Here is a 25,353-nt window from a genome sequence, read left to right as displayed (position 1 = left end):
CCTGGCGGTACTCCCGTACCCACGAAGCAGGAACACCCGCTCGGAAGCGAAGGGCTGCCCGCCCTCCCGCAGCCCCCCCGCCACATGGCGCGGGAGGAGGCGGCGGGCGCAGGCGCCGCAGCGCTCGCCTCAGCGCCATGGCCGGTGGGGGGCAGGCGGCCTTCCTCGGTGCAGTCGCTTGCCTTTGCTTCCTGGCCCCGGCAGCTGAGGGCTTCAAGAAGAGGGGACCCAGCGTGACGGCCAAGGTGACTCTCGCCCGCTTGGGGCCGCCGGCCTGAAGCGGGTCGGGATCGGTCGGTCGTGAGGGCGGCCGCGGCGGCTACTCACCCCGCGGGGGTGTCCGTCCCGCCAGCTCCGCGCCCCGGGCCGGTGGGGGCTTTGGGGGTGCGCGCCGCCGGCCGGCCGGCCTCCGGACCCGCTTCTGGAGTGAGAAGCCGGTCCCTGGCCGGTTCCCCCTCTTCCCGAGCCGGGTTGCGGGTAGAAGGGAAGGCCCCTCGGGCGTCGGGTTTGGGTAGGGCTTGGACAAATGCCATAACTTCTAAAACAAAGTGTTTTGCGGAGTTCTTTTTAAGGCCTTGGGCATGCCCGCTCTCTGCAGGCGCTGAGACACCTCAAACCTTGAGGGAGCTGAGCCTGCCTGTGGCTCGCAGAAGGGATAACTTCAAAACTCGTAATTACACCCTCCCGTGTGCGGTGTGTGCTGTGCCCGCGGCGGTGTGGGGCTGTGCGGTGGCCTCCGCCGTGGGGCTCGGTTGCGCTGCAGTTATTTTTTGTGTGTCCCCCCCTCCCCGCGTCGCTCTTCGCTGAAGCTGGTGGACTTGTGCGCTGTCGTTTAGTTGCCCGCTCGTTTCCCGCGGCGCCTGGTGCGGGGGGGGGGGGGGGTCGCTCCGCCAGCGAGGCCGTGGGCCGGGGTCGGCGTGGCTCGGCGCTGCGTCGCGGGCTTCGCGCCAGCGGCACGGTGCGGGTGGTACAGCCCGGCAGGTGGGCTTGTGGGCCGCGCCGCCTGGCAGCGGGATGGGGATGCACCTGGTCATCGCAACACGCCCGCATCTCTCTGCGTAGAGTTTTTGCTGGTGCAGGAGGTGGGATGTCCAGTTCGGCTTCGCAGAAAGTAGGGATTCGTTGTTTCTGTCCCCACGTTCCTTTCCAAGTACGTATCTCACAGTGAGTGCTGTGTTCCTGCTGGAAGATGCTAGCGCTCGCGAAAGCGTGATGGGGCAGGGGCAGAGCTGCTTCCTCTGGCACGGACGCAGCTTCCTAAGCCACAGGCTGTGCCTTTGTCTCTGAATTTCATTGCCACCTTCGTCTACAACTGCCTACAGTTCCATTGCCATGGACCCCTAGTCCATGAATTCGATTTTTTTTGGGGGGGAGGATAAGTCTCATACACTTAAGCCTCCAAATCATCTTCTGGCGAAGTATTCCAGTTTAATTAGGCATAAAGTACTTTGCTTCTTTAGACCTCCTGCCTGGGATTTTATTTTATGCAGTTTTCTGATTCTTACATCGTGGGACATAGAGAACTGGAGCTGCCAGTTTGCGTTGTCCAAGCTAGTCATACTTCACAGAGCTCATCAAATCCTACCAGTCTTCTCTCTTCCAGCTTGCATGGTCTTATTTAATCTTTCTTCATATAAAAGGTATTGCAGATCTTTGAGCGTCTGTGCTGCCCTTTATGTTTTTCAGGTTGGTTTTATCATTCTGCAATAGACAAGCCAGAATTACATGCAGCATTCAGGGTGTGAACATACAGTACAGATACATAAAATGGCATAATTATGCCCACCTCGTGTCCTTAACCATTTTTAATTATTTCTGGCATTCATTTTTCTTCTCTGTCTTCCACAAGCCCAGAGTCAAACTTTTAATCAAACTGCTCAGGGTGACTCCAGATGCCTTTTCTGAGTGGTAGCTGATCTAGGACCTGCTGTTCCGGCTGTATAGTCCTCTTCCACATGCAGTATTTTGCATTTATCAGGAGTTCAGGTTCATTTGTCATTATATTACCTGGTCTTTAGGAGTCATGAGATCTTTCATTTACAGTCCACTTCCCCCTTTCCTCTACCCATGAACAACTGAATACTATTGGCAGTTTTTTTTTATTTTGATATACACCATCTTGTGTAGGTTTTATATGAATATTTTCATGACAACCAGCCACTCTTACTGGTGCACTCTTTCTTTTCAGTCTGGAAATACTTTCTGCAAATTGTAAATAAGATCAATTATTTATATAAATAAGACCAAAAATTTGTAATATTTATTTTCTTTAAGAGTTTTTGCTGAAGAATCTGACCAGACGTTTTTTGAGATTAGAGACTCCTGTGCTGACCCAGCTTATCAATGTCTACGTGCTTATTGACTCTGTGGAGAACTTGAGGAGATATACTTAAGAGAACATGGCTTCTTTATGCAAAAATGGCATCTACGGCTACCAAATGTATCCATGTTTGATTTTCTGGCCAGAAATATGCACAGAAATGTGGTGCATAGTTAGGAAGGGCAGAGCTTTCCAAAATCACCAGGTGTGTGTTGTGCCAAGAGGAAGCCAGGATGTTACTGTTCATTCACAAACGCAGAACAAGCGCTTTTTGGAAATAGTGGGTTTACTGCTTCGGTGAGCAGCTCTGCCATGAATTAATCCTTCTGATTGGGTTGGTTAGGTTTACCATATATGATGGACATGTCTCCATGTGCTCCATGGAGGTGTTTCGATGCTACTACCGTCTGGGGTCATTGTGTGGTAGCCTTGTGTTACTTATATATGCTTATATATCTGAGGCAGTCCTTCTACTAGGACAACATTTCCAGGCAAAATAAGCTGCATTTAGAAAACGTAGGCAGGCAATACCCCTTACCTAGATAACCCTGGCGGCAAAATTCAGAGAAGTATGTTTATAAAAATGTTAAGAAGTTAGTGAAAGTGTGCTGTTAACGCTCAGGGAGCCATGCAGCTAAGAACTATGTTATTTAGTGCCAAGTGCCAAGGAAATGAATGAGGTGTATCAAGAGGAATTTTATTTTTTTTATGGAGCTTTTATAACGTTAGCCAGAAGTTCAACAGTCAAAACCACATGGAAGATCAAGAAACGGTAGAAATGTTTAGTAGGAGAGCGTGAAAGAGGCATTCACATTGGAGAGACTGTGGCCATTTATTATCATTATTGGACTAATTTCTTAGTGTTGCAGACAAGTAATATTTGGTCGAGTGCCACAAGGAACAGCAAATACCACATCATAGGAATACACATTGCTGTTTCCTAGAAGTTGTAACAGTCTTTATGTAACTTTTTCAGAACTTCGAAATGCCTCATTTCCTGACAGCTGTTCCTATTTTCAGTAATTGTTGGAACATTTTTGCACGTTCAAAAATGCATTAATATATTCTGAACTATATTAAAATGCGTTAGAACTCATTTGCCTTTTTGAAGTTGCTTTTTAGCAACATCTATGTTGAAGCTTTTAGGCAATCAGCTGAATAACGTAGCCTGTTGGGTTTTAATTCACATTTAGGAAAGCAACTCCTTGCTTGAGCTGTAGGATTTTCTTCCCACTGTTTGTCAATCTAATGAAATTTAGGCTTTTGCCTATACTTAATCACATACATACTAATGCCTAGAACAATTAAGATTATGAGTGGATAGCAAACGGATGCTTGTGGGGAGTGTCAGTACTATAGTTCCTTGTTATGATTACCATGCTGGAATAGCATCGTTGTTCTTCACTACTTTCATATTTAATCTTTTCCATACAGCTTTAAAGACATGCATGTCTGGGAAAAATCTTGAACATGCCTTCAAACATGTGATACAGCAGTCTCACTGAGCCCTGAAAAGCAGTAAGAATCAAGACATATAGTCACCAGTTCTCACACTATTTTCTGCATAATCTGATTTTGGTAGTTCTGAAAGGATTTTTCTTAACAGCACCCTGAGGAATTTAAGGATGCAATTAATATAGACCAGTCAGAAGCAGTTGCTTACCACCTTATGCTTTCAAAAGCTTGGCCTTTTTGTTGTGTTAATGTTTGTATCACTTTTGTTCTCTTCACAAAAATATTCAGGTGTTCTTTGATGTGAAGATTGGAGACAAAGATGTTGGCAGAATTGTAATTGGATTGTTTGGAAAAGTTGTCCCAAAGACTGTGGAGAACTTCATTGTGCTGGCAACTGGAGAAGTACGTTCGCAGTTTTCTTCCACTATGTACTCAAGCTCAGATTGGGAAGTAAATATTTGTTTAATGCTGTGATCAGTTGTGAACTGTCGATCTTAAATCAGTGGAGCCTGTGCAAGAGTGCCATCCCCAAGGCTGTGCACAGGTGTGTATCTTCTCAGGTCCTTGGGGATTGGTTTGCAAGATGTAATTATGAGATGTTGGATATCACCACCTCAATCTGTCCCTGCTGTGCAGGTCTACCATGTAGAAGTACTGGGGTCAGATACCAGTCAAATAAAGACAATGGCTTTGATCACCTGAATAATACCTGCTTTGTGGCATTGCAGCCCAGCTGCATTTACCTGTGTCTCAGTTCAATTTGTTTCTTGCCAGTATTTGTCTCTGGTGGTGGTATATTCTGTGAAATCTGGCCATTCATCACAAGTGTGTTTCCATATGACTGTATAGAACTGGATGTTTTATTAATTTAAAGAATTGTTTCATTTTCTTAGAGAGGATATGGATACAAAGGAAGTAAATTTCATCGTGTGATCAAAGACTTCATGATTCAAGGAGGAGACTTTACAGCTGGAGATGGATCAGGAGGTAACATGCTTAGTGTCTTCCAGGTTCCCTTTCCTTTCTTCAAGTGTCTGCTGAAAAGGTGGGCAAACAGTGTATTCCCACGTTCTTTCAGCTCACATTAAAAAAACCCAAACCTATTTGTTTTAGACCATCTAGTACTTTTCCAAGCGTCTTGGAACATAAACTGCAATTATTTGGATTACCTGGTTATTAGTATGTGTAGAGCTTCCTTTGTCCTTAACTTTTGCAGATAGCTCTTTTCTGTCTGTGACTTGTCCCCATTCAAGAAGCATGGCTTTGCGTGGTGGGCTGGAGCCACATGACCAGCTGAGCTGCTCCTATAACATACTGCCTCCAAAAGATGGATGACTCTGCCCTTCCCCTGCGCTGGCTTTGTGATAGCTCTCCTTCCCTGCGGCACTCACTGATTGCATATATACGTGAACCAATCCAAGTCATCCAGCAGAAAACTAATCTGTGATGAAACAGTGAAAACACGTAGAGGGAAGGCAGGTAGGGAAGGAGTAGGCTGCCCTCTCTGCCCTCAGCTCTGCCAGTTCTGTGGAACCTTCTGAAATGTGCTGTGGGAGGGAATTTCAAAACAGGGGTAGAGATATTAGAAAATGAGGGTCGTGCCCTCTCCCCTTTTTCCTCTTACTAAATTTAAAACCATAAACTTACTGGTGGTGTGAGTCCTGGCTGTGTGCATCACTTCTCCCTCCTGAGCCTCTAGACCAGTTCAGTGCAGTAAGGAGGGCAATCCCAGTGCAGCATCTCTTGCAGTGCATGTATCCTGGCTTCTGATTTCTTCCCTTCCTTTGCACCACATTCTTTGTGTGCTATGATTTGAACTGTTTGCATAAAATGTTAGTGATTTCCCTGCTGGGACAGAATGGAAAACACACATTGCTCTTCCTTGCAGCGAACTATGCGGAAGGCTAAAATACCAAAGACACAGTTTTAGCATTAAAGGTGGGCAGTGTTTGTTTGCCTGCTAATACTGTTTATTGGGATAGTATCAGGCAGCGTTGGGAGCAGTGTCCCCATTGTGCTAGGCACTGTACAAACAAAAAATGAGTCAAACAGCCTTCTCTTTTCCAAGTGGTAGTGGTTTAAACATGGCTCAGATGTTTTCTCTTCTGAACTATTTTAAAAACATCAAAATCCTTATGTAATGATTATACAAATGCATACCAAGTCTTTTAGGTGAACTTCCATTTGGTCTTCATATATTTCTAAATAAGAATAAAGCAATTTCTTACTAGGAGGAAAAGTTGTAAAGACTAAAATGGTCACAAAACGTGGCAACCTTATTTTTAGTGGCCATAATTACATAATTTAAGTTTGTTGAACAGGGTGAAGTATACTGTTGTTCAGTGGTGTATGTAAGCAGGACCTTTGAAGGTACTCAGCTTGCTTATTAAATTCAAAGGATAAAGCATCATCAGCTTTAAATATTCTCTCCTTATATGTGGCATTCTAGCTTATCCTTTTCTTTACACACAGAAGGCTTTTAGCTGTGGAATGACTGATGATGGAACTGTGATGTTGCTGTGCTTACTCAAACAATGAATCTTCAAGTCCTGAATTAGTACTTTGTTTTTTCCCATTTTTTAACGAAAAAGGTGCTTTTTTGTTTGACTTCTTTTTAAAGTTTGCTTTCTTGTTTTGTGTCATAGGAAGAAGCATCTACGGTGAAAGGTTTCCAGATGAGAACTTCAAGCTCAAACACTATGGAATTGGATGGGTTAGCATGGCTAATTCTGGCCCAGACACTAATGGATCCCAGTTCTTCATCAGCGTGACAAAACCTTCGTGGTTAGATGGAAAACATGTAGTATTTGGCAAAGTCCTTGATGGAATGGTAAGCTAAAAGTAATGGCAAGATTAATAAAAAAATTTTGGAGAAATTCTGCCGCATTGCACCTGTGTTAGCGTAACTTATGCTATTGTGGCTCAGAACAATTGAGTGTTTATCTAATATGTACCTGGTAGAAAATGACTGTGAAGAGCCTGGAGCTGGATGATTTAGAAGTGAAATAGCAAAGGATGACTGCAGAAATGGAAACTTAAATCATGCCTTTGGCTTTCACAGCTCTTGTTTCAGACCACTAACCACTGAAATCAACACTGACACCTTTGCAGATTACAAATGGAATAAGTGCAGGTCCCCCTTTCACTAATGCTGTAGGCCATGAAATAATTGTATTTCTGCAAGCTAAAATCTAATTCTGTAGCATGTGCTAGTTATGGATAACACTTTCCCTATTAGGATTTTTAGAAGCATGTGGATATAAAGTATATAAACACATGTATTCAGATCTGTTTAAGAAGGAATTAAAATCTCGTTAATTCCCTCAGACTGTACACAGCTGCAAAAATGATCGAAGGCCAAATAGAATTTACACTTAAAAATGGTACTTCCAACTGATTATACTTTTGGTAGTCTGACTTTCCTTTTAAATGATTCCATTTAATCTGTGTTTTGAAATGAATGGGGGAAACATGAGCTACTGCACTGACTATCTCTTTGAGGAGTTTGAAAACCTCATCAGAGCACTTGCCTCCCACTCCCACCTTCATATGGAATTCAACTCTCATGAGCTACAGTAGTAGCTGAAAATTTTTGAGGGGAGACGTAGACTAAGTTTGAGTATAGTTAGATTAATGGACAAATATCCAGAGCCAGGTAGTCAGTATTCCTAACTGAACTTTGTCACAGAATCACTGAGTGGTAGGGGTTAGAAGGGACCTCTGGAGAACATCTTGTCCAACCCCCTGCTTGAGCAGGCACCCCTAGAGCAGGAGGCACAGGAACGCGTCCAGGCGGGGTTTGAATGTCTCCAGGGAAGGAGACTCCACACCCTCCCTGGGCAGCCTGTGCCACTGCTCTGGCACCCCCACAGGAAAGACATTTTTCCTCATGTTCAGGTGGAACTTCCTGTGTTCCAATTTATAAGATCCTTCGACCTGCTGGCCACACTCCTTTTAATGCACCCCAGGATACCATTGGCCTTCTTGGCCACAAGGGCACATCGCTGGCTCACGGTCAGCTTGTTGTCCACCGGCACTACCAGGTCCTTCTCAGCAGAGCCTCTTTCCAGTAGTTCAGCCCCCAGCCTGTACTGGTGCGTGGGGTTGCTCCTCCCCAGGTGCAGGACCTTGCACTTGTTGAATTTCATTCAGTTCCCCTGGGCCCAGCTCTCCAGCCTGTCCAGTTCTCGTTGGATGGCAGCACAGCCTTCTGGTGTATCAGCCATTCCGCCCAGCTTGGAATCATCAGCGAACTTGCTGAGGTTACGCTCTATCCCATCATCCAGGTCATTGATGAATATATTGACCCAGCACAGACCCCTGGGGAACACCACTAGTTGTGGTCTCCAACCAGACTCTGCTTTGTTGATCATGACCCTCTGAGCTCTGCCATTCAGCCAGTTTTCAATCCACCTCACTGTCCTCTCATCGAATCCCCACTTTCTCAGCTTACCTATGAGGACGTTGTGGGAGACAGTGTCAAAAGCCATGCTGAAGTCAAGGTAAATGACATCCTGCTGTCCCTTCATCGACCCAGCCAGTCACGCCATCATAGAAGGCTCTCAGGTTGGTCAAGCATGATCTCCCCTTGGTTAGGCTGACTGGCCTATAGTTTCCCAGGTCCTCCTTCTTGAAGACTGGAGTGGCATTGGCTACCCTCCAGTCCTCAGGCACCTCTCCTGTCCTTCATGACCTTTCAAAGATGACGGAGAGTGGCTTAGTGACAGCATCCACCAGCTCCCTCGGCACTCGTGGGTGCATCCCATCGGGGCCCATGGATTTGCGAGGATCCAGTTTGCCTAAATGATCTCTAACCTAATCCTCCTAAACCAAGGGGAAGTCTTCCTTTCTCTGGGTTTTCTCTCACCTCTGGGGGCTGGGATGCCTGAGGGCCAGCATTAGCAGTGAAGACTGAAGCAAAGAAGGCACTCTGTAACTCTGCCTTCTCTGCATCCTGCGTCACCAGGGCCCCTTCCATGTTCAGCAGCAGGCCCAGAGTTCCCCCAGTCTTTCTTTTACTGCTGGTGTATTTGAAGAAGCCCTTGTTATCCTTGACACCCCTTGCCAGATTTATTTCCAAGTGGGCCATGGCCTTCCTCATTGCTTCCGTGCATACCCCAACAACGTTCCTATATTCCTCCCAAGTGGCCAGTCCCTTTTTCCATACACTGTGAACCTCCTTTCATCTGAGTTTCTCTAGAAGCTCTTTGCTCATCCATATGGTTCTCCTGGCTCCTTTGCTTGACTTCTTCCTCCTGGGGATGCACTGATCTTGAGCTTGTAGGGAGTGGTACTTGAATACTGACCAGCTCTCTTGGACCCCTCTGCCTTCTAGATCCCTAACCCATGGAATTCCTCCTAGCAGGTCTATGAAGAGGCCAAAGTTAGTTCTCCTGAAGTCCAAGGTTGTAATCCGACTTGTCACCCTGCTTCTATCACACAGGATCCTGAACTCCACCATCTCATGGTCACTGCAGCCAAGGCTACCCCCAAACCTCAAGTCCTCAACCAGACATAGTATAAGGTTGAACAGCACATCTCGCCTCGTTGGCTCCTCCACCCCATGTCCGGAAGTTATCCTTGACACTTTGCAGGAACCTCCTGGACTGTGCGCACCTCACCATGTTTTTCTAGCAACTATCAGGATGGTTGAAGTCCCTCACGAGAACCAGAGCCTGCGATTGTGAGGCTACTTCCAGCTGTCTGTGGAAGGCGTCATCGACTTGCTCTTCCTGATCAGGTGGCCTGTAGCAAACGCCCACAACAGTGTCACCCATATTTGGCCGTCCCTTAATTTCTACCCACAAGCTCTCAACTTGTTCTTCCTCCACTGCAAGGCAGAGCTCGATGCATTCCAGTTGCTCCCTCACATAACGAGCAACTCCCCCACCTTGCCTTGCTGGTCTGTGTCTCCTGAAAAGCCTGTAGCCATCCATGACCACATTCCAGTCATGCGAGCTGTCCCACCATGTCTCTGTGATTGCAGTGAGATCGTGGCCCTGTGACCACACACAGACCTCTAATTCCTCCTGTTTATTCCCCATGCTGCGTGCGTTGGTGTATAGGCATTTCAGAGAGGTAACAGAGCACACAGGTTTCCCTGGAGGTGCGCGAGTATCCATTATACCCATGCACGCCCTTGAGGTGGTTGGTGTCCTGGTTGTCATCTCTTGCTGCTCTGGGTGGCCTGGCTTACTCCCGTGTTGGATGTGATGGCATTAGTATTGCCGCTTTGAACCCCACCCTGAGTCCCTCAGTTTAAAGCCCACCCCACCAAGTTGGCCAGCCTGCTGCCAAAGATTCCCTTGCCCCTTCTAGGCAGGTGGATTCCATCCCTCCCTAATAGCTATGGTTCCTCGGGGATGTCCCAGTGTCACAAAAGCCAAAACCCTCATGACAGCACCAGCCACGTAGCTGAGTGTTGATTTGCATTATTATTGTCCTTTAAATACTACTTTGACTGGAGGCGTGGTACCGCACTTAAAATCTCTGTGCGCGTGCACGCTCATCCTTTATGATCTCTGGATTCACTTTCTGCTCATAGGCTAGAGACAGACCCTGTATGTGCTAGGTCGATCAGCTGCAAAGATATTTTCAGTTGCCCCTTCATAATATTTTTGTTGGCTGAAGTTTTAATAGAAGAACAAACAGCCTTCCATGTGCTTCTGTCAACTGTGTGTGGGTTGCAGAGTGGCACAACTGTTAATGTGGGGGGAAAAAAAAAGCATGTGGGAACTCAACAGGGTGAAGGTCTTTGTCTGGAAGTTGCTTAAGAAATAGTAATGCTAGGAGCATGTAGTTGCTTATCTGGTACCAGGCTTGAACAACTGGAGTTTCCCTTGCTAAACTGAACTTTTTGGTTTGTTTTGTTGTTCTCCCCCCACCGCCCAGTCTGTGGTGCACTCGATAGAACTCCAGCAGACAGATGAACACGACCGGCCCCTTCAAGACTGTGTGATTGTGAACAGTGGCAAAATAGCTGTAAAAGAACCATTTGTTGTTGAAGTAGGCGACTGGTGAGACCAACAGTCAATGGAAAGTAAAACCTAATCACTTCTTTTTAAGGCCTGTTTTTGACTGATCTCAACTTCCTGAGTTTTCTCCTCAAAACTTACGAGGCTGTACTTAAACAATACTTATCATTTGCCAAATACATGAAAGGTATGACTGTTTCTGTAACAGCTTGGTGGAGCTGTCACTCCTTGACATTCAAGACAAGAGCCTGCTAAATCCTAGATCTTGCAGAAGTCTTTCATGAAGTATTTTAGTACTTCTATTTTTTCAAGGTTTGAAATAGTCATTTCATTGTCTTTAGAAGTTTTTGCAATATTTGTTTATGCCTTTCAACTGAAAATGTTATTTTCTGTAACAGTATCAGCATTTTTAAAAATGAAAAAAAAGTAAAAGGTGGAAGTGTTTTGATTAAATAAACATTGATTTCAAATAAATATTGATGAAGAGCTTTTTTTGTCCCCCACCCCTCACCCCTGGCCTTTTTTTCTCACCTCAGTTGATTCTGCAAAATACGCAGTGAGTGCTGGTTTCCAGCAAATGAGGTTGTAAGGTTAGAGCAGGGATGGTAAATTTCTCTAATCTTAACATGTCAGATAAAGTCCCTGCTGTCTTTCAAAAATGCACAGTATTTGGATACAATCCTGTAATCAAGAAAGAGCAGCTCTATTGTTGAATAAGATCATCAGTTAGAAACTGATTAAAACCGAAGAGTCCTTGGTTTATAGCACAACGAATATTATAACACCTAGCTAATGTTACTTACGATAAAGCTCAAATGCTTTTTCTTGCAGTGTTGCTGTATGTCAGAGATGCAGCTTTCAGTTCATTATTTTTGTAATGCTTCTTAAATAACTCTTGAGCTGACAACTTAACTGGTAGCTTTTAAACAAGGTCAGCATAAGGTACCACTCAGGGGCAGCTGCATTTGCTCGGTTCTTTATCGAGTGACACACATCGTACTCCATAGGAAGGAGATGGGAATTTTTTCTCTGGAGTTTCCAGAGGTTTAGAACTTAAGGTAGAAGAGGTGGTGCAGGATTCATCCACCTGCACAGCAGGCAGCATGCCACTCTTTGTGGTGATGAGTTTCCTGAAGGGTATCCTGGGGCCCATGTGAGGCATCCAGGCTTGGAGCGGTGCAGGGGAAGAGCACACAGAGCTTGTAGGTACCCACTGGCAGCCCCTCGCGAGGGAATGGGAACTAACGCCGCGGGCAGGGATTTACCTTGGGCCTTCCTGACAGGCCATTTGCAGTTGCAGGGGCACTTCTGCTGGTTCACTACCCACAGTCCTGGGGCCTCTCCGGAGGTTAAGCACTGGCACTTTTTATCAGAGACCGGTGAAAGGATTACTGTCCTCTTTAAAAGACAGCTAGAGGAGAACTTGCTGAGGCCTTTAAAGTTGCCTAGTGCTAGGCAATCAGACTTATCTCTGTTCATTTTTCTTTCTACTAACTGTTTAAAGTAAAATTCTCTGAAAAGCAGCACTGGGAAGTGGTGTTAGGAAGCAAGAGTGAGAAAGCCTCCGACTCCCTTGCCCACATAGTCTCCTGCTAGTAGCTGAAAGCTTTCTGGAAGGTTGATCCTACAGACAGCATAGAGAGTTCTGCTACCTGAACAAGTGCTGTAGACACAGGCCTACCTTTTATACCAGTTCCAGCTTTCCACTAACCCCAAGCAGCTTTAAAACAGACTCAGTAGTCAGCAGGAAGTGACCTACGTGTCTCCACGATCAGGCTTCAGTTCGCATCCAGCTTTGCCCGTGCTGCTTTTGTGCAACCCTCCCATCCCCTGATGACCCCGATGGCATACTGGCTGTTCAGTTACACCGGGTTTTCTTCCCCCAAGACACACACTTTCATAAGCCTAGCATGTTCAGATCGCACGGTGCTGAGAGTTCTAAATGGGCAGACGCCCTGCTATTTTCTCAGCTTCATGCAGAGCTACCTGTGAGACCCATCTCTGATGACATAAGCTCAGAGAAATACCTTGTTTGAATAGAAACGCACAAAGAATACACTGAAGTGGTATGTCATATTTTAGTAATTTATTTTGTAATGTCCAGTAGCACACATACTAATTTCCAGTTAAATCTGAACAAACATATATACACATGTCAGTTTTTATTTTTACCATTTTACTACTTAATCATGTTCTTGCTTTAGCTTCCCACAAAGTTGCATGCTCTGTGAGCTATAAAATGTTAAAAAACGAAGACAGTCTGCAAGTTGATTTGAAAAGTAAACATACAGACAAATTAGATGCCATAAATGAATGGAGATGCAAAAATGCCATATAGAATCTCCTGGTAGATAAGATCATTTCAACCAAAATCTAGAAAATTTCCTGAGAGCGCGCTGTGTGTTTCAGAATGTGATAGGGTGTTTTCCAATAGAAACTTGCCATACACTTGCGCTGGCTCTTTTCCAACCTGATGTTAAGGAGCAGATTCAAAGTTATTTAAGAAAAATGAACAAAATACTTGTAAGTTGCTTTCAACTTCTTCTTGTCTTTTTTTTTTTTTTCCCCTCCAATTCCTCACACACTCTCTTCAGTCCAAGCACGTCTAATCCATCCACTGCCAGGAATGGGTAACATACCAGGAAAAATCCTGGTGCAAAAAGGTTTAGTGTAATTTATGAGAGAAATTATAGAAATTATTAGTAAAGCTTTCAATTATTTTCAAACATTAGTGTAATTCAATGTATGGCTTTCAGCTTTTAGTGTTAAATAGTTAGAGCACGTCAATATATAGAAGGTATAAATAACTTCAATGCTGTTGTTTCCACATCTTTTTTTAAGAGCAGCCGTTGTAGTGACATTGATTTTATTAAAAAAGATAAACTGAGGTTGTGCCTTTTGCTTCTGAGCCTAATTTTCACATCACAATTTTATTCCTGTTAATTCCATTAAACATGACTTAGAGACTTGCTTCAGCTTCTTCTAGCCACACATCACTTCTACCTGGGCAGTAGATGAGGATAAAATATTCCATGTAGAATGCCTTCTATTACTACGTTTGGAAAGTCATCTGGGAAAAAAAAAAAAAGAGAAAAAAGAAGAAACCTTCGTTTCTTATCTATGTCAGTACAGTATAAATGTTTTTGTGAAACTTAACTAGGTGAGGCCTCATATAATTTGGGTTACTGCATCACTCAACTGTTTATCCATGTTGGGAATGTGCTACTAGTAATGCTGCTTCAGCACTAAAGCCACTTTAGTGTAGCACTGGGCATTGCATGAATGCGCTGCCAGATTTGTAGCTTATTGATTTAAAGGGATGTTCTAATACTTAATGCTGCTGGGCTCCAGCTCTTTATCTGAATCTTTTCTCACAAGGAAGATGGATTACACTGGCAATTCAATTTCTAACAAAATCTCAATATACTTGAAGGAATTCCAAGATTGCTACTGGGAATACTTCAAAGCTGTTTTTCCATTGTGGTTTACAGCAGTGTTTAGGCTGAGAAGGCTTGAGGATGCCTATACAATCACAGATGATTATTTGAGGCAGGAAAATTTCAGGCTGTCTAATCAACATAAGATGCCATGTGTGACAAAAAGTCATCCTGTAATATCTGAAGGAAAAAAAACCCACTATGTTCTTAACTACAGATGTAGAGGAAGCTGGCACTTAATCTTCATGTTAATTTTAGCAAAAAATAATAAACTGATAGAACACAGTAATAGATCCACACAGAGGAGTGGCAGGATGTACAGTACTGAAGTGAAAATATTTTTCAAATGCGCCAAGTCCTGCATTTTTAATGAGGGGTTTACTTAAATCACTGGGCATTAATCGTAAGAACTTCTTACCACATCTTACGATCTTGAAATTGTTGGTACACTAGGCAATGCATTTGCCTAGAAGAACAGATTATTTGATACAGAACTTTCCACACTAGTCAAATCTCTCCTTCACCTATCAGCCTACAGGATACTCAAAAAGGGGAGATGTAACTTTTATAAAAAACCTTGAGATACTTGGAAAATTAGATCACCTAATGTGGGTGGGAATTAGGTTTTGCCCCTAATTCTTTTGCTAAAATCTTGGAGGTAAAAATATTGAGGAAAAAGTAGATTTGGACTCAGTACGAAAAAAAAAAAATCCTTATTAGCTTAAAGGTATAATCTCCTAGGTATTAATAAGGTGATTCCAGTGAATTGAAGATGTTACAAACAGAGATATTTTAGGCTGTTTTAACAAACTGCAACATCCACCACAAACAATACATGCATAATTTTCCCCAACTTCTCATAGTAAGTCATCATTATAAATTACTTGTTAATATTTTGAATCCAATAATGATTCCTCAAGTCCTGCAAGCTCAGCTATCCCAAATCACCCTGGTAGAATAACCCTATGCTGTTGTCATTAATGTTATTAAAAATACACTTGTAAGGGCAATCTGATGCTTTCCTTCTAAATTAAATGCTGCAGTTCCAGAAACCAGTTTTTACTGGTTCTTCTATAACATACAGTATATATAGGAAAATGAGTATTGATTTAAAAAATGATACAACTTTACAGTATTTGATTTACTGTGAGCCTTTGCTGCTTAAAAAAATCAAGCACATTAAGTTAAATGTATAAATACACTGAAGCAGTCTTGCAGATCTGAGATACTTACATAGCTTAAAGAATCGTCAGAAGAATTTTCAAACAAGTGACAGCAAATCTAAGATTCCATTTTTTAGCTTCTGAGGTATCATTTTCCATTTGCAGCATTTTCAATTTTTTCTTCATTTTTCTTCAAAATAGTATGTAATATTTTTTTTCACCCCCTCAAAAAGGAGTGGCTACCTTACACAAAAAGTGATGTGCTCCTGCACTCGGACTGTCTTAGATACATTATGAAAAAGCGAGTCTGAAAATCAATGAGGTTTGCAACAATGTATCTTATTTTTGGAACAATGCTTAAAGTCCAGTCATTAGACTAATGGTGAGACTATATTTTATAAAGACAGTGCAATGAAGGGAAAAAAAATTGTTCTTTGAGTGTTACGTTCTAGATAAAACTACACAAATACACAATTTCCTATTTTACGGGAAGATGTTAACACAGGCATTCCTGTATCCAGGAAAGACTAGCTCCACTTCTGATCCAAACAACTGTCATAGTTCACCTTCTTCAAAGAGTACGTATAATGAATAGTTATTTGCTAATGGACACTTACTTTTGGTCATAGTCTGAACAGCCTTGTTTGCTTTTTACAAAGGAATCAGTCTATCAAAGTAAGAACTAATCTGAGAGAGAAAATTTTAGAAAGCTCATCTATATTTTTCTCTGTGCTGCAAACTAAAAGAAGAATTAAAGACAATGGTAGTTGTGTAACAACTTTGTTTCTTTTTAACTAGACTTGAGTCAACTAGTAGAGCCTCCTGACTTACAATTTGGTTTTCTTCTTCCTGACCACATTCTCATTCTCATTTAAACTACAACTCACATTCTAACTTGTGTTTTAATTCATTAAGTAAAGAATAACTTGCAAATGAATTTGATGTTTTAGGGTCTGCAAATACAAAGACTATTCACCTGCCATAAGAAATTCTAAATATTGTGTGTCAAGGCCAAAAAATGCCTTGGCAAAAGCCTGAAAAGTCCTTCGTTGCAGATGTCATTAATGAGGCCTACTTGATATTTAAACATGTCATGCATTAGAAGAGGCTTTTATCTTAATCCAAATAAAGCAGTACTTACAGGAATGGTTACAAAACTCATTATAAAGTTCCTAATGATTTCAAGAAAAGGAAGCTTAGCCTTACTCGGAGTACACACTAGGGAAGGAAGATAAATACCATCACAGAACTGCAAAATCTTGAATAGAAGTCTTACAGTAAAATCTTACATGTGGGCTGGAAACATTAAGCACTGTCTTCATTTTTCAGGATAACTGTATAAGAGATCCATTTTCTCTCTCAGGAATGGTGTGGAATTGATATTCATCATTTACACCCTGCTCTCAAGGAATCCAAGTTTGCAATTAAGAGGAGCATTAAACACTAAGATTAAGACATGCAGTGTGGCTCACTCTAACTATTAGTATAGGCAGCACCTGGACCAGCTTTTACACAGAGGTAACTCTGTGGGTGCCTCTGCATTATTGTTGTCACTTGGGCCAGGAGTGACCTTGTGAAGTGACCATCTCCCCTTACTGTGCTTCTGTTCATTGATTTTGTGATTTGCGCTCCAGCCTCAAATGGGCATTCAGTCCACGTGACCAGACTAGTGCGAATTCAAACTAAATGACCCTGTAATGTGTCTTCCAATGTGGACCTTGGTCACACAGGACCTCCGCACTTGCTGTTTCACTGTAGAGCTACAACTTTAAGTTCAGTAAGACTCTACAGGGTCAATACTGTTGGGCCACACAACTAGCTAGAGTGGACATTGCCTGCAAGAGACACTCTCTAACTCTCTCAAAATACTTGAGCAGTCCCTATGGTTTTGAAAAACAGCTTGAAAAAAACCAACAGAATCACAGACTGGTGGCAGCTGGAAGAGACGACTGGCAGTCTTCTGGTCCAATCCCCTGCTCATGCAGGGGCACCTACAGCCAGTTGCCCAGCACCACATCTGGATGGCTTCTGAGTATCTCCAAGGATGGCGACTCCACCACTTCTCTGGGCAACCTGTGCCAGCGCTCGGGCACCCTCACCATGAAAAAGTGGTTCCTGATTTCTTGTCCTGCAACTGGGCACCACTGAAAACAGCCTGGCTTTGTCTTCTTTACACCCTCCTTCAGCAATGTATATACATCTTGAGAAAATCCCAAGTAAGTACACTTCATTGGCTAAGAAACTACAAGTAAACAAGTGTTCTTTCCTAAATTTACTCTTTTAAAAATTTCATGATTTTCAAGGCAGCTCAAGAACCTGACTTTTTGTTTCAACACAGTATTTTGTAAAATCAAAATGCCACATTAAAAAAAAAAAATCTTAATTTGCAGCTCTGGGAAAAAATTCTCACTTGAAAGAGTATTACACTTTTAATAGAAAATTTAGTAGAAGTAACAGTTCAAACAAGTAAAATGACAAAACCAGGAGGAACACACTATTAAAAATGTTATTTTTTTCCCTGCACACATTTAATTTAAGACAGAGGGGAAGTTCTCTGAATTAATAATGCAAAGAACTTAGAACTTTTTATTAAAATAGAAGCTATTTCAAACACTCTTTTGAGCTGTGTATTAAGAGATGAAGGCTAATGTAAATGTCCTGTGAAACACATGAATTATACTTAAATTATACATTCTTCCCCCCACCCCTGCAAAGAGCTCTAGAGGTTATAAATGATAAGAAATAGTAATAATCCAAAAGGAAATACAAACATGCTCACAGTAGAGTGACTGGTGTTTAGGGAAAAAGCACTTACAAAGGACTGGCCCTCTAAATTCAAATCCTTCAGGCAAAAAAGCCCAAAGGGTCAACAACAAGAAAAGAAAAGCAATGTTGTTCATCTTTTGATCTGAATTCTCAGTAGGTTTGTCTGAGAGAACAACTGGGGGAGAAAATTCCACCTTTTTATAAATCACCCACCCCACTTAGTGTTTTAATGGTTTCTTACATAAGAACTATCATTTTATTGGCAGGTTATTAGATTTTGGACCAGTGTCATTTGACTAGGCTGGTATTAATAATAATGTGGTTTATGCGGTGCAGGGTCAGATCAGTAAAGCGCTGTTAAGAGATGACAGGTTTGATTACCGTTGGCTTTAGGCAAGACATATGGATCCCTTAGGAACAGCAGCACAGGCTGGTGGGACAGTTTGCTGGAAAGGTCAAGAACAGGGATGTCAGTACCAAGGGACAGCAAACAGAATATTCTACAAACTAGCTTTGATAAAGTGAGGTGGTCAAGCCACACAGGAGCCATGCTGGTGTGTTTCTGTGCACCAGCGCTGCCCAAAAAGGCCAGGCTCCATCTCCTGGGAGCAGAGGCCACTCCTCAGACATTCAGTGACACCGTCAAGGTGAAGCTGGAGGTGAAGGGGCTGCATCCAGGACGGGTGGCTTGCAGCTGGCTTTGAGACCTCCTGATCTTGCTCTGCTTCCTGGTAATTGGCGTAAGGCAGGCTACAAGATTACCTACAACTAGGCTCCACGGCCCACAGGCTCTTCAGGCCACCAGACTGACTCAAAATTTCAGCACATTCTTCCAGCCCCCAAAGCAGTTCCTGTATACCTTACCCATGGAGAGGAAGTCCTAGGAAGCCCCTCACAGAGCTGTCTCCCACACTGGTCATGGTACAGACATCCTCCCCCAGCCAGTGCCAGCCCTCTCCGCTCTGCTCTGTATGTATATGTGCCAAGTAGTGTAACCAGATACACACAAAGCTCTTATCAAACACACAGGGGAGAACCAAAACCTCTAATTCCTTCTGGCAAATTTTCTTGCTATGAAAAATACACCTCAATGGGTAAAAAACACTCCCAGAAATATTTCAGAGCTAGCAGTATTCTATTATGGTTTTGTAAGGAACTTCTTAATAAAAGCAAAGGACGCTCAATTCACACTACAAATGGACAGATCTAGCACAGCTGATGAAACTAAACATAATACTTAACAAACACATCTGATTTTAATGCTAAACTACTCGTATTTTGTCAATTGCGAGGTACAAATGCAATAAATGCCAATGATTTCAAGTAGTTTATTAATCTGGTGTCCTAGAAAGAGTAGGAATTAAGCTCACCTTGATTCTTCAGATTCTGTTTCATCAAAAGAGCTGGAAGTAAAATGAGAGAAAACTTTGGTTACAACAAAATTTAACTCTACAGTAAAAAAAAATCCAAACCCTTTAAGAATCATCAAAGGGAGTAACCTTTTTCTGGTGAGTAGCTGCATAATGCAGCGTGATGAAATGACACGTGGGAGATTGTATCATTTTACAACAACCACTACTTGGAAATGATAGCATCCATTTTTTTCTAACAGATTCACAAGCTTATCTATCTATCTATGAAGTGATGGGGTACAGTCCCACTGAGAGTACCGACTGATGTCATTAACTACAAACGAAAACTACAAGCCTGTTTGTTAGCTTCTGAATCAGTCTAGAGACTGCCCTGGGCCATAGACAACTGCAAGCAAGTGTAGGAGGGCCTCAAAATTATCTCCACTTTTTTCAACTCACCTTCTCTCCACTGCATATCCACACAGCCTCCCCCAACGTGGAAAAGGGCCACACAGCTTTCTGGGGAGAAAGTTCTGGTAACGTTGCTGGACTTTCCAACTATGTCAGCTTGCATAGCAAAATAAATTATTCTTCCTACAAACCTTACAGCTGTAGATGGTAGCAAAGCTTCCAGTTACACTGTGTTGGGTATTTCTGTAGTCACTACACTCATTGCAATCGTACTAAGAGTCCCTTCTCCCACCCTAATCAAGAACCCTTCCCAGGGGAAGGGCAGTGGGGCCTTTGGGGTGGATGTCATCAGAAAGGTGGAAGATCCCATTTTCAAACACACAAAGGGATATGATAAAATGATCACAGAATTAACTTCTATTTGTCCAGATGCTAAGACCATAAAACACAGGCAAAGGCTTTCTATGCAACTTTAGTGAGTGTTTATGAATATCTTAAAAATTAATTTCAGTAGATACTTCAAGATCTATGAGAAGATAATGTTTTTCTCACCTAAACTCTCCTTTGCTTTCCAAGAATATTACATTAAACCTCACTTCTGTCTTTGAACAAGCTGGATTTATTTTACCACCTTTTGGGGATATATAAACATACTTGACATGAACTAATGTCCATTTATTTTACAGCATTAGAGTTGGCCGCAAGACTATTTTAAGTCAATGGCGTTGCATCAGCACTGAGTGGATATGGGCCTTTTGGCCTCCATGTATTTTTCAGTAAATGAGAGCTTACCCACAGCTTTCTGCTTTTGGCAAGGTAGGTACATGGCGAATGTTCAGGAAATCAAGGAATATTTTAGGGAGCTCTTCATTTTCTAAAATGACTGTCTGTAAAAAGAAAAACCAAAAGCACAATAGAAACCCGATATTTTTTAATATTTTAGATATCACACACTTTTATTCAAGCTACCAAAACATTTCCCACTTTCAACACTCTTCAATTCTTCTCCATTTTTTTTAAACCTATTCTGGAGTGCTTAATTTCAATCGGAAAACCACAATTCTTAATGAATCACATATAAATACATTCAGCTTGTGCTACCACAGTCTTTTGCACCTGCCATCACTGCTGCCAAGCTAGACGCCTCTCAGCAGAGATGTCTGATTCTGGAACTAAGTTACTGGCACACTCATTTGTGAATAAAGTTATGTTCATTTAAAACATAAACTAAAGCAGCTACAGCTCAGTGCTTTCGCGTTCACCTCACAGAATACGCCTGTCTGGCACATCAGCGGAAAAAGGAAGTCTCCACTTTGTGCAATTTTATTAATGCATGCCTTGGTAAATGCTAACAAGGGAAACACTTTGTTTGGCTTGACAGATCAGCTTACAACATACTCCTTATATCTGTGCTATGACTCCTAAGGACAAAGCTCTGACCAAAGAGTTGCTGGCTGGACCTGCCACGTTCTTCCACAGCAGTGACATAATGGCCAGACTCCATCCTCCCTTGTTTTTCCATTGATGAGATGATTTACAGTTTTCAGTAAATTAATTACAAGTACACTTAAAAATATGTAGCAAATAAATGAGATGCTTAGGTGAAAGTTCATGATGAAAGAATGACTTTTAAAGGAAAAAGATCTGACAGTTTCAGAGAAGCAGACCAAAAATAATTGTTGATCTTTAATTTTCATAAGACAAACTAAACGGTTCATAAACCCAACCAATGTCTCACCTGAAAGATAAAGCCCCTATTTATTTACTGTTCACACTGCCATACATTCTGCCATAACACACATACTTCACATGCAAATGAAAGCTACAAGCTCTTCCCTAAAGAACTTTCCTTCATAAAGGCCTGGATCTGGAGTGAACATATGCATGGAAGAAACTTCACTACGTTTATAAATAAAACGACTTGTACAAGTAAAGCTATCCGCATTCATCCTGTTCACTTTCACACCCTACGTTAGAAGAAACAAAACCTAGAGAAGAAACAGGACTGATGATGGGAAGAAACAAAACTCTGTTTACATTCAGGAGGTAACTTACGCCTGCGTGAATTCTTTTACATTACAATATCACTAGGGAGATGCAATGGTATGTAGAGGATAAAAGGATCACAAAAAAAAATTAGGTTGGAAGAGACATCTAGAGGTCATCTAGATTTTATAGCAGGTTTTATAGCAAATGGTTTGCTAATTTGTGTAATGAAAACCTAGTTAGTGTAAAAATTACATAAGATGTGCACAGAGAAACACACTTGGAAACAAAGATATTTGAGAACTGCTTCTTTTTTTCATGTTACATTTCCAAATCTCACTTCAGAGTCTACATTTCTTCAACAGCTGAGGCCATCACTAAAAAGTTTGAAAAAAAGAACAGGGAAAAGTGCAGCTTTTGAACTCTTCTGTTGTACATTTTAACAGATGTAACAAACAGGGAAGTCTGAAATGCTGGCAAGTGTTAAGCCTTTCAGTTCACCTCTATATGAAGATGCTCCATTAAAAAAATGCCACTTCTTTTGCATACTGCAAAATCAGCACTCTGCTGCTGCAAAATTTATCCTGTTCTGCATTCAGGTTATGCACAGAAGGAGGGATGGAGGTGGATGCATATTCAGAGGGTGTGTGAACTGCATAACAATGCATATGATTTGCTCGAATAAAACCATCTTACTAATTATATGCAATGAAGAACTGCAAAAAGTTCTATAAAGAGGTTTAAGGGTACCCAGTGCTTATGTGCAACCTCACACTTACACTTCCTTGGCAGCTTTTTCCAAAAGTTGAGCTGCCTGCTGAGGCTCTGAACAGAACAGTGTTTGTCAGGGAAGAAGGATACACCACTGTGTAAAAGGAAACCTCCCAACGGCTATTACAAACCTATTAGTTTCTACTTCCACTCATTCCAGATTAAGAACTCATTCTATTTCTTTCAGGTTTTTTTCACAACATGCATCAAGTCAATTCAAGCCCTGCTAACCCTGCCCTGACTAAATGCAGTTCACAAACAGATGTAAGCAAATAGCACCTGCTTTAGTGTGGTAATCCACATAGTTTGTTAACTGTCAATAACTCTGCTTTTGTGATCAATAAACTTGAAAATGTAGAATTTGCAGAGAAGCAAACACAAATTTGCACTGCACTGTATTCTGGATGCTGCCTCTGTTGATCAGGAATTTTGACATTTCCAGAGCTTTATGAAAGGAGGAGTGACTGCATGGAACAACGAAGGGTTTTTCAACTGATGTAATGTGACATACATCTTAAGGAATTAAAAAAGAAATGAAGATACAAGTTAATTATACTAATAAGGGGGCAAATTATCTTCTGGCTTGACTTCATTGGCTTTGATGTAGAAAAGGACCAGCACATAATCCACCCATTTAACATATATGGTAGACACCAAAGGAAAAGAGAAAAAAACTGGGAATAAAACCAAACCAAACCAAACCAAGCCAGCCACACTGGATTAGGTGAGTCTGTCTAGCTGCATTTCCCACCTCTGGTGGTGGCCCAAAGTGGATGTCCAGAGGAAAATGTAAGCATTCTCAACTTCCTATTTAAGTTGTTTTAAAAAAATACTCTTAAATCAGAAATAAATGTTATCATAATTGGCTTCACTTACCTGGAACACTCCATAACACAACAGATTTTTGACCTCTGACTGAAAACTTTTAAGAAATACGTATTTTACAAACTTGATGATCTTTAAACAATAGCTGAGCAGAAAAGGAACCAGCAAGTAAATTCTCTAAACCACTATGTATAATTTGTGAGGTAATGTGCTCAACCGTAGTCTTTGTTCAAGCGAATATATGATTTTGGCTTGTAAACATGACTACTACCTTCCTTGGTCTGCACAGACTTAAAGATATATATATTTAAGGAAATAAAACCTCACAAGTAGTTTGTTAGTAATGAGAATTTCAAATACGTCTGAATTCTACCAAGATCGTAGCAATGAGTTTCAAATATGGGCCCCAGGGTGCTAAGTAGACTAATCTAAGAAAAAAACGCAACATGTATATTTCCTTCCTAAAAGACATGAAAAACCCCAAAACTAAAACACCTAACACAACCTCTGGCAAGTTATTCAGGAAGTGACTCCAGAAATACATTTTTCAAACTCATTGATTTCAGCTGAAGTAAGAGTATAAGCACCATATTTTCTTAGAAAATCATAAAGGGTGTTTATCTGTTACTGTCACACTTTAATGAACTACTCTGTGCTTTAGGAAAAAAAAAAACAACACAAGGGAAAGCCTGATGTTTACATCAGCAGAAATGTCTGTCGTCAAAACGGTGCAATTATTATTATGTAACACAAATCACAAAAATCCCAATTTTTCTACTTTATCAGTTTCATAAAATCACGTTCCCCAAGGATGTCATTGATCAGTTGCACATGTTCTTTCAGTGACATCTGAAATACTTAATTGTCGGTTATCTTTTCTCCTTCAGCAAGTAAAATATAGTCATGAAATTGCAAAGGGACTTGTTCTGCCCTAACCTTAGCTAGATGCCATCATGCAGTGGAAAACAGTGCTAAAATATCACAGGATAATGCTCTCCAACAAGGGAGACATATAAACAGCATAATGATTTCCCACGAGTTTCCTTTTTAGAAAATTGTCACTAAAGCCAGGGTAAATGGTGACATATCTTCACAGAGGACACTGTGAAATCGAACACTGGCATTCTAGTTAGGTCCAAACCTACTCATCAGCCAATTATAACAGTAACTGAACATCTTGCTGAAAACCTGAACAAGACCACTTTGCTAACCTTAGGAGATCATGCCACAAGAATGCATAGTTTTCACAGAGTTTTAATATCACTGTTGTTGTTGTTTTTAATAAAAAAAGATTTAAAAATTAATTTCTTGCAATCATCTATCATACTTCCTCAAGGTTGCTGGAACAGCTGTTGGAGGGGGAGAAAAGAGTGCCGAGCTAAGTTACAAGGTTTTAAGAGTCCTTACAGACTTTTCCATTCAATCGGGTTTAGTTTGAAATGCTGTACTGTTAGGGTGAAAAAGTTCATGACAGTTTTTCCTCTCTTCACAGGGAAAGATGCTTCACAATACCTAATTCAGCGGTGCAGCTAAAATGGGGGAGAAGAAAATCAATACATTCCAGCTACAGTAAGTAGGCTGGAGTGTCAGTCTCCACTGGGACCAAAACCCACATCTTTTGGAACGCTTTAGAGTCTATATTCTTCTATTAACCTGCTTTTCCTGAACTGCTTTACACAGTCCCATGAAATGATAAAAAGGTTACCAAAAGAACATATTAACTAAAAACCAAGCAGACGAAGGAACCAGACTTCTAAGAGCAAGCTTTCCTTTTTTTAAAGTAATAGCAGATACAATAATGTTTTGTATTACCCATTTTGAACAACTATGAAGAATCTCACTTCCTTCTTCAGGGAGGATGTTGTTGTCAACAAGAATTATTTCTAAATAAGT

General features: G+C 41.7%; 2 protein-coding genes across 8 annotated transcripts in view; one reads left to right on the top strand and one right to left on the bottom strand.

The window, feature by feature from the left end:
• Positions 1–69: 69 nt before the first annotated feature.
• PPIC (peptidylprolyl isomerase C) lies at positions 70–11,223 on the top strand. Its single transcript, XM_075079743.1, is given in 6 exon segments — positions 70–129; positions 132–245; positions 4,064–4,177; positions 4,669–4,762; positions 6,421–6,605; positions 10,667–11,223. Coding segments are annotated over 6 exon segments (681 nt in total). The 5' UTR covers positions 70–84; the 3' UTR covers positions 10,796–11,223.
• A 1,590-nt stretch (positions 11,224–12,813) lies between these two features.
• The window catches only part of SNX24 (sorting nexin 24), a 91,105-nt gene continuing 78,565 nt past the window's right edge, over positions 12,814–25,353 (bottom strand). For 5 of the 7 annotated variants that reach the window (XM_075079745.1, XM_075079749.1, XM_075079746.1 and 2 more), the window contains 4 exons: positions 20,671–20,765; positions 19,486–19,518; positions 18,497–18,561; positions 12,814–13,819 (listed from right to left, as the gene is read on the bottom strand). In XM_075079745.1, coding sequence (XP_074935846.1) covers positions 13,749–13,819; positions 18,497–18,561; positions 19,486–19,518; positions 20,671–20,765 — 264 coding nt within the window. In that variant the 3' untranslated portion in view covers positions 12,814–13,748. Of the gene's footprint in view, positions 13,820–16,490; positions 16,568–18,496; positions 18,562–19,485; positions 19,519–20,670; positions 20,766–25,353 lie in introns of all 7 variants that reach the window. The other 2 variants (XM_075079750.1, XM_075079748.1) reach the window with 1 other exon arrangement.

Source organism: Phalacrocorax aristotelis, chromosome Z, assembly GCF_949628215.1.
Source record: "Phalacrocorax aristotelis chromosome Z, bGulAri2.1, whole genome shotgun sequence".
NCBI lineage: Eukaryota > Metazoa > Chordata > Aves > Suliformes > Phalacrocoracidae > Phalacrocorax > Phalacrocorax aristotelis.
Note: the sequence above shows the minus strand (reverse complement) of the source record. Positions and strands in the feature narration are given on the sequence as shown.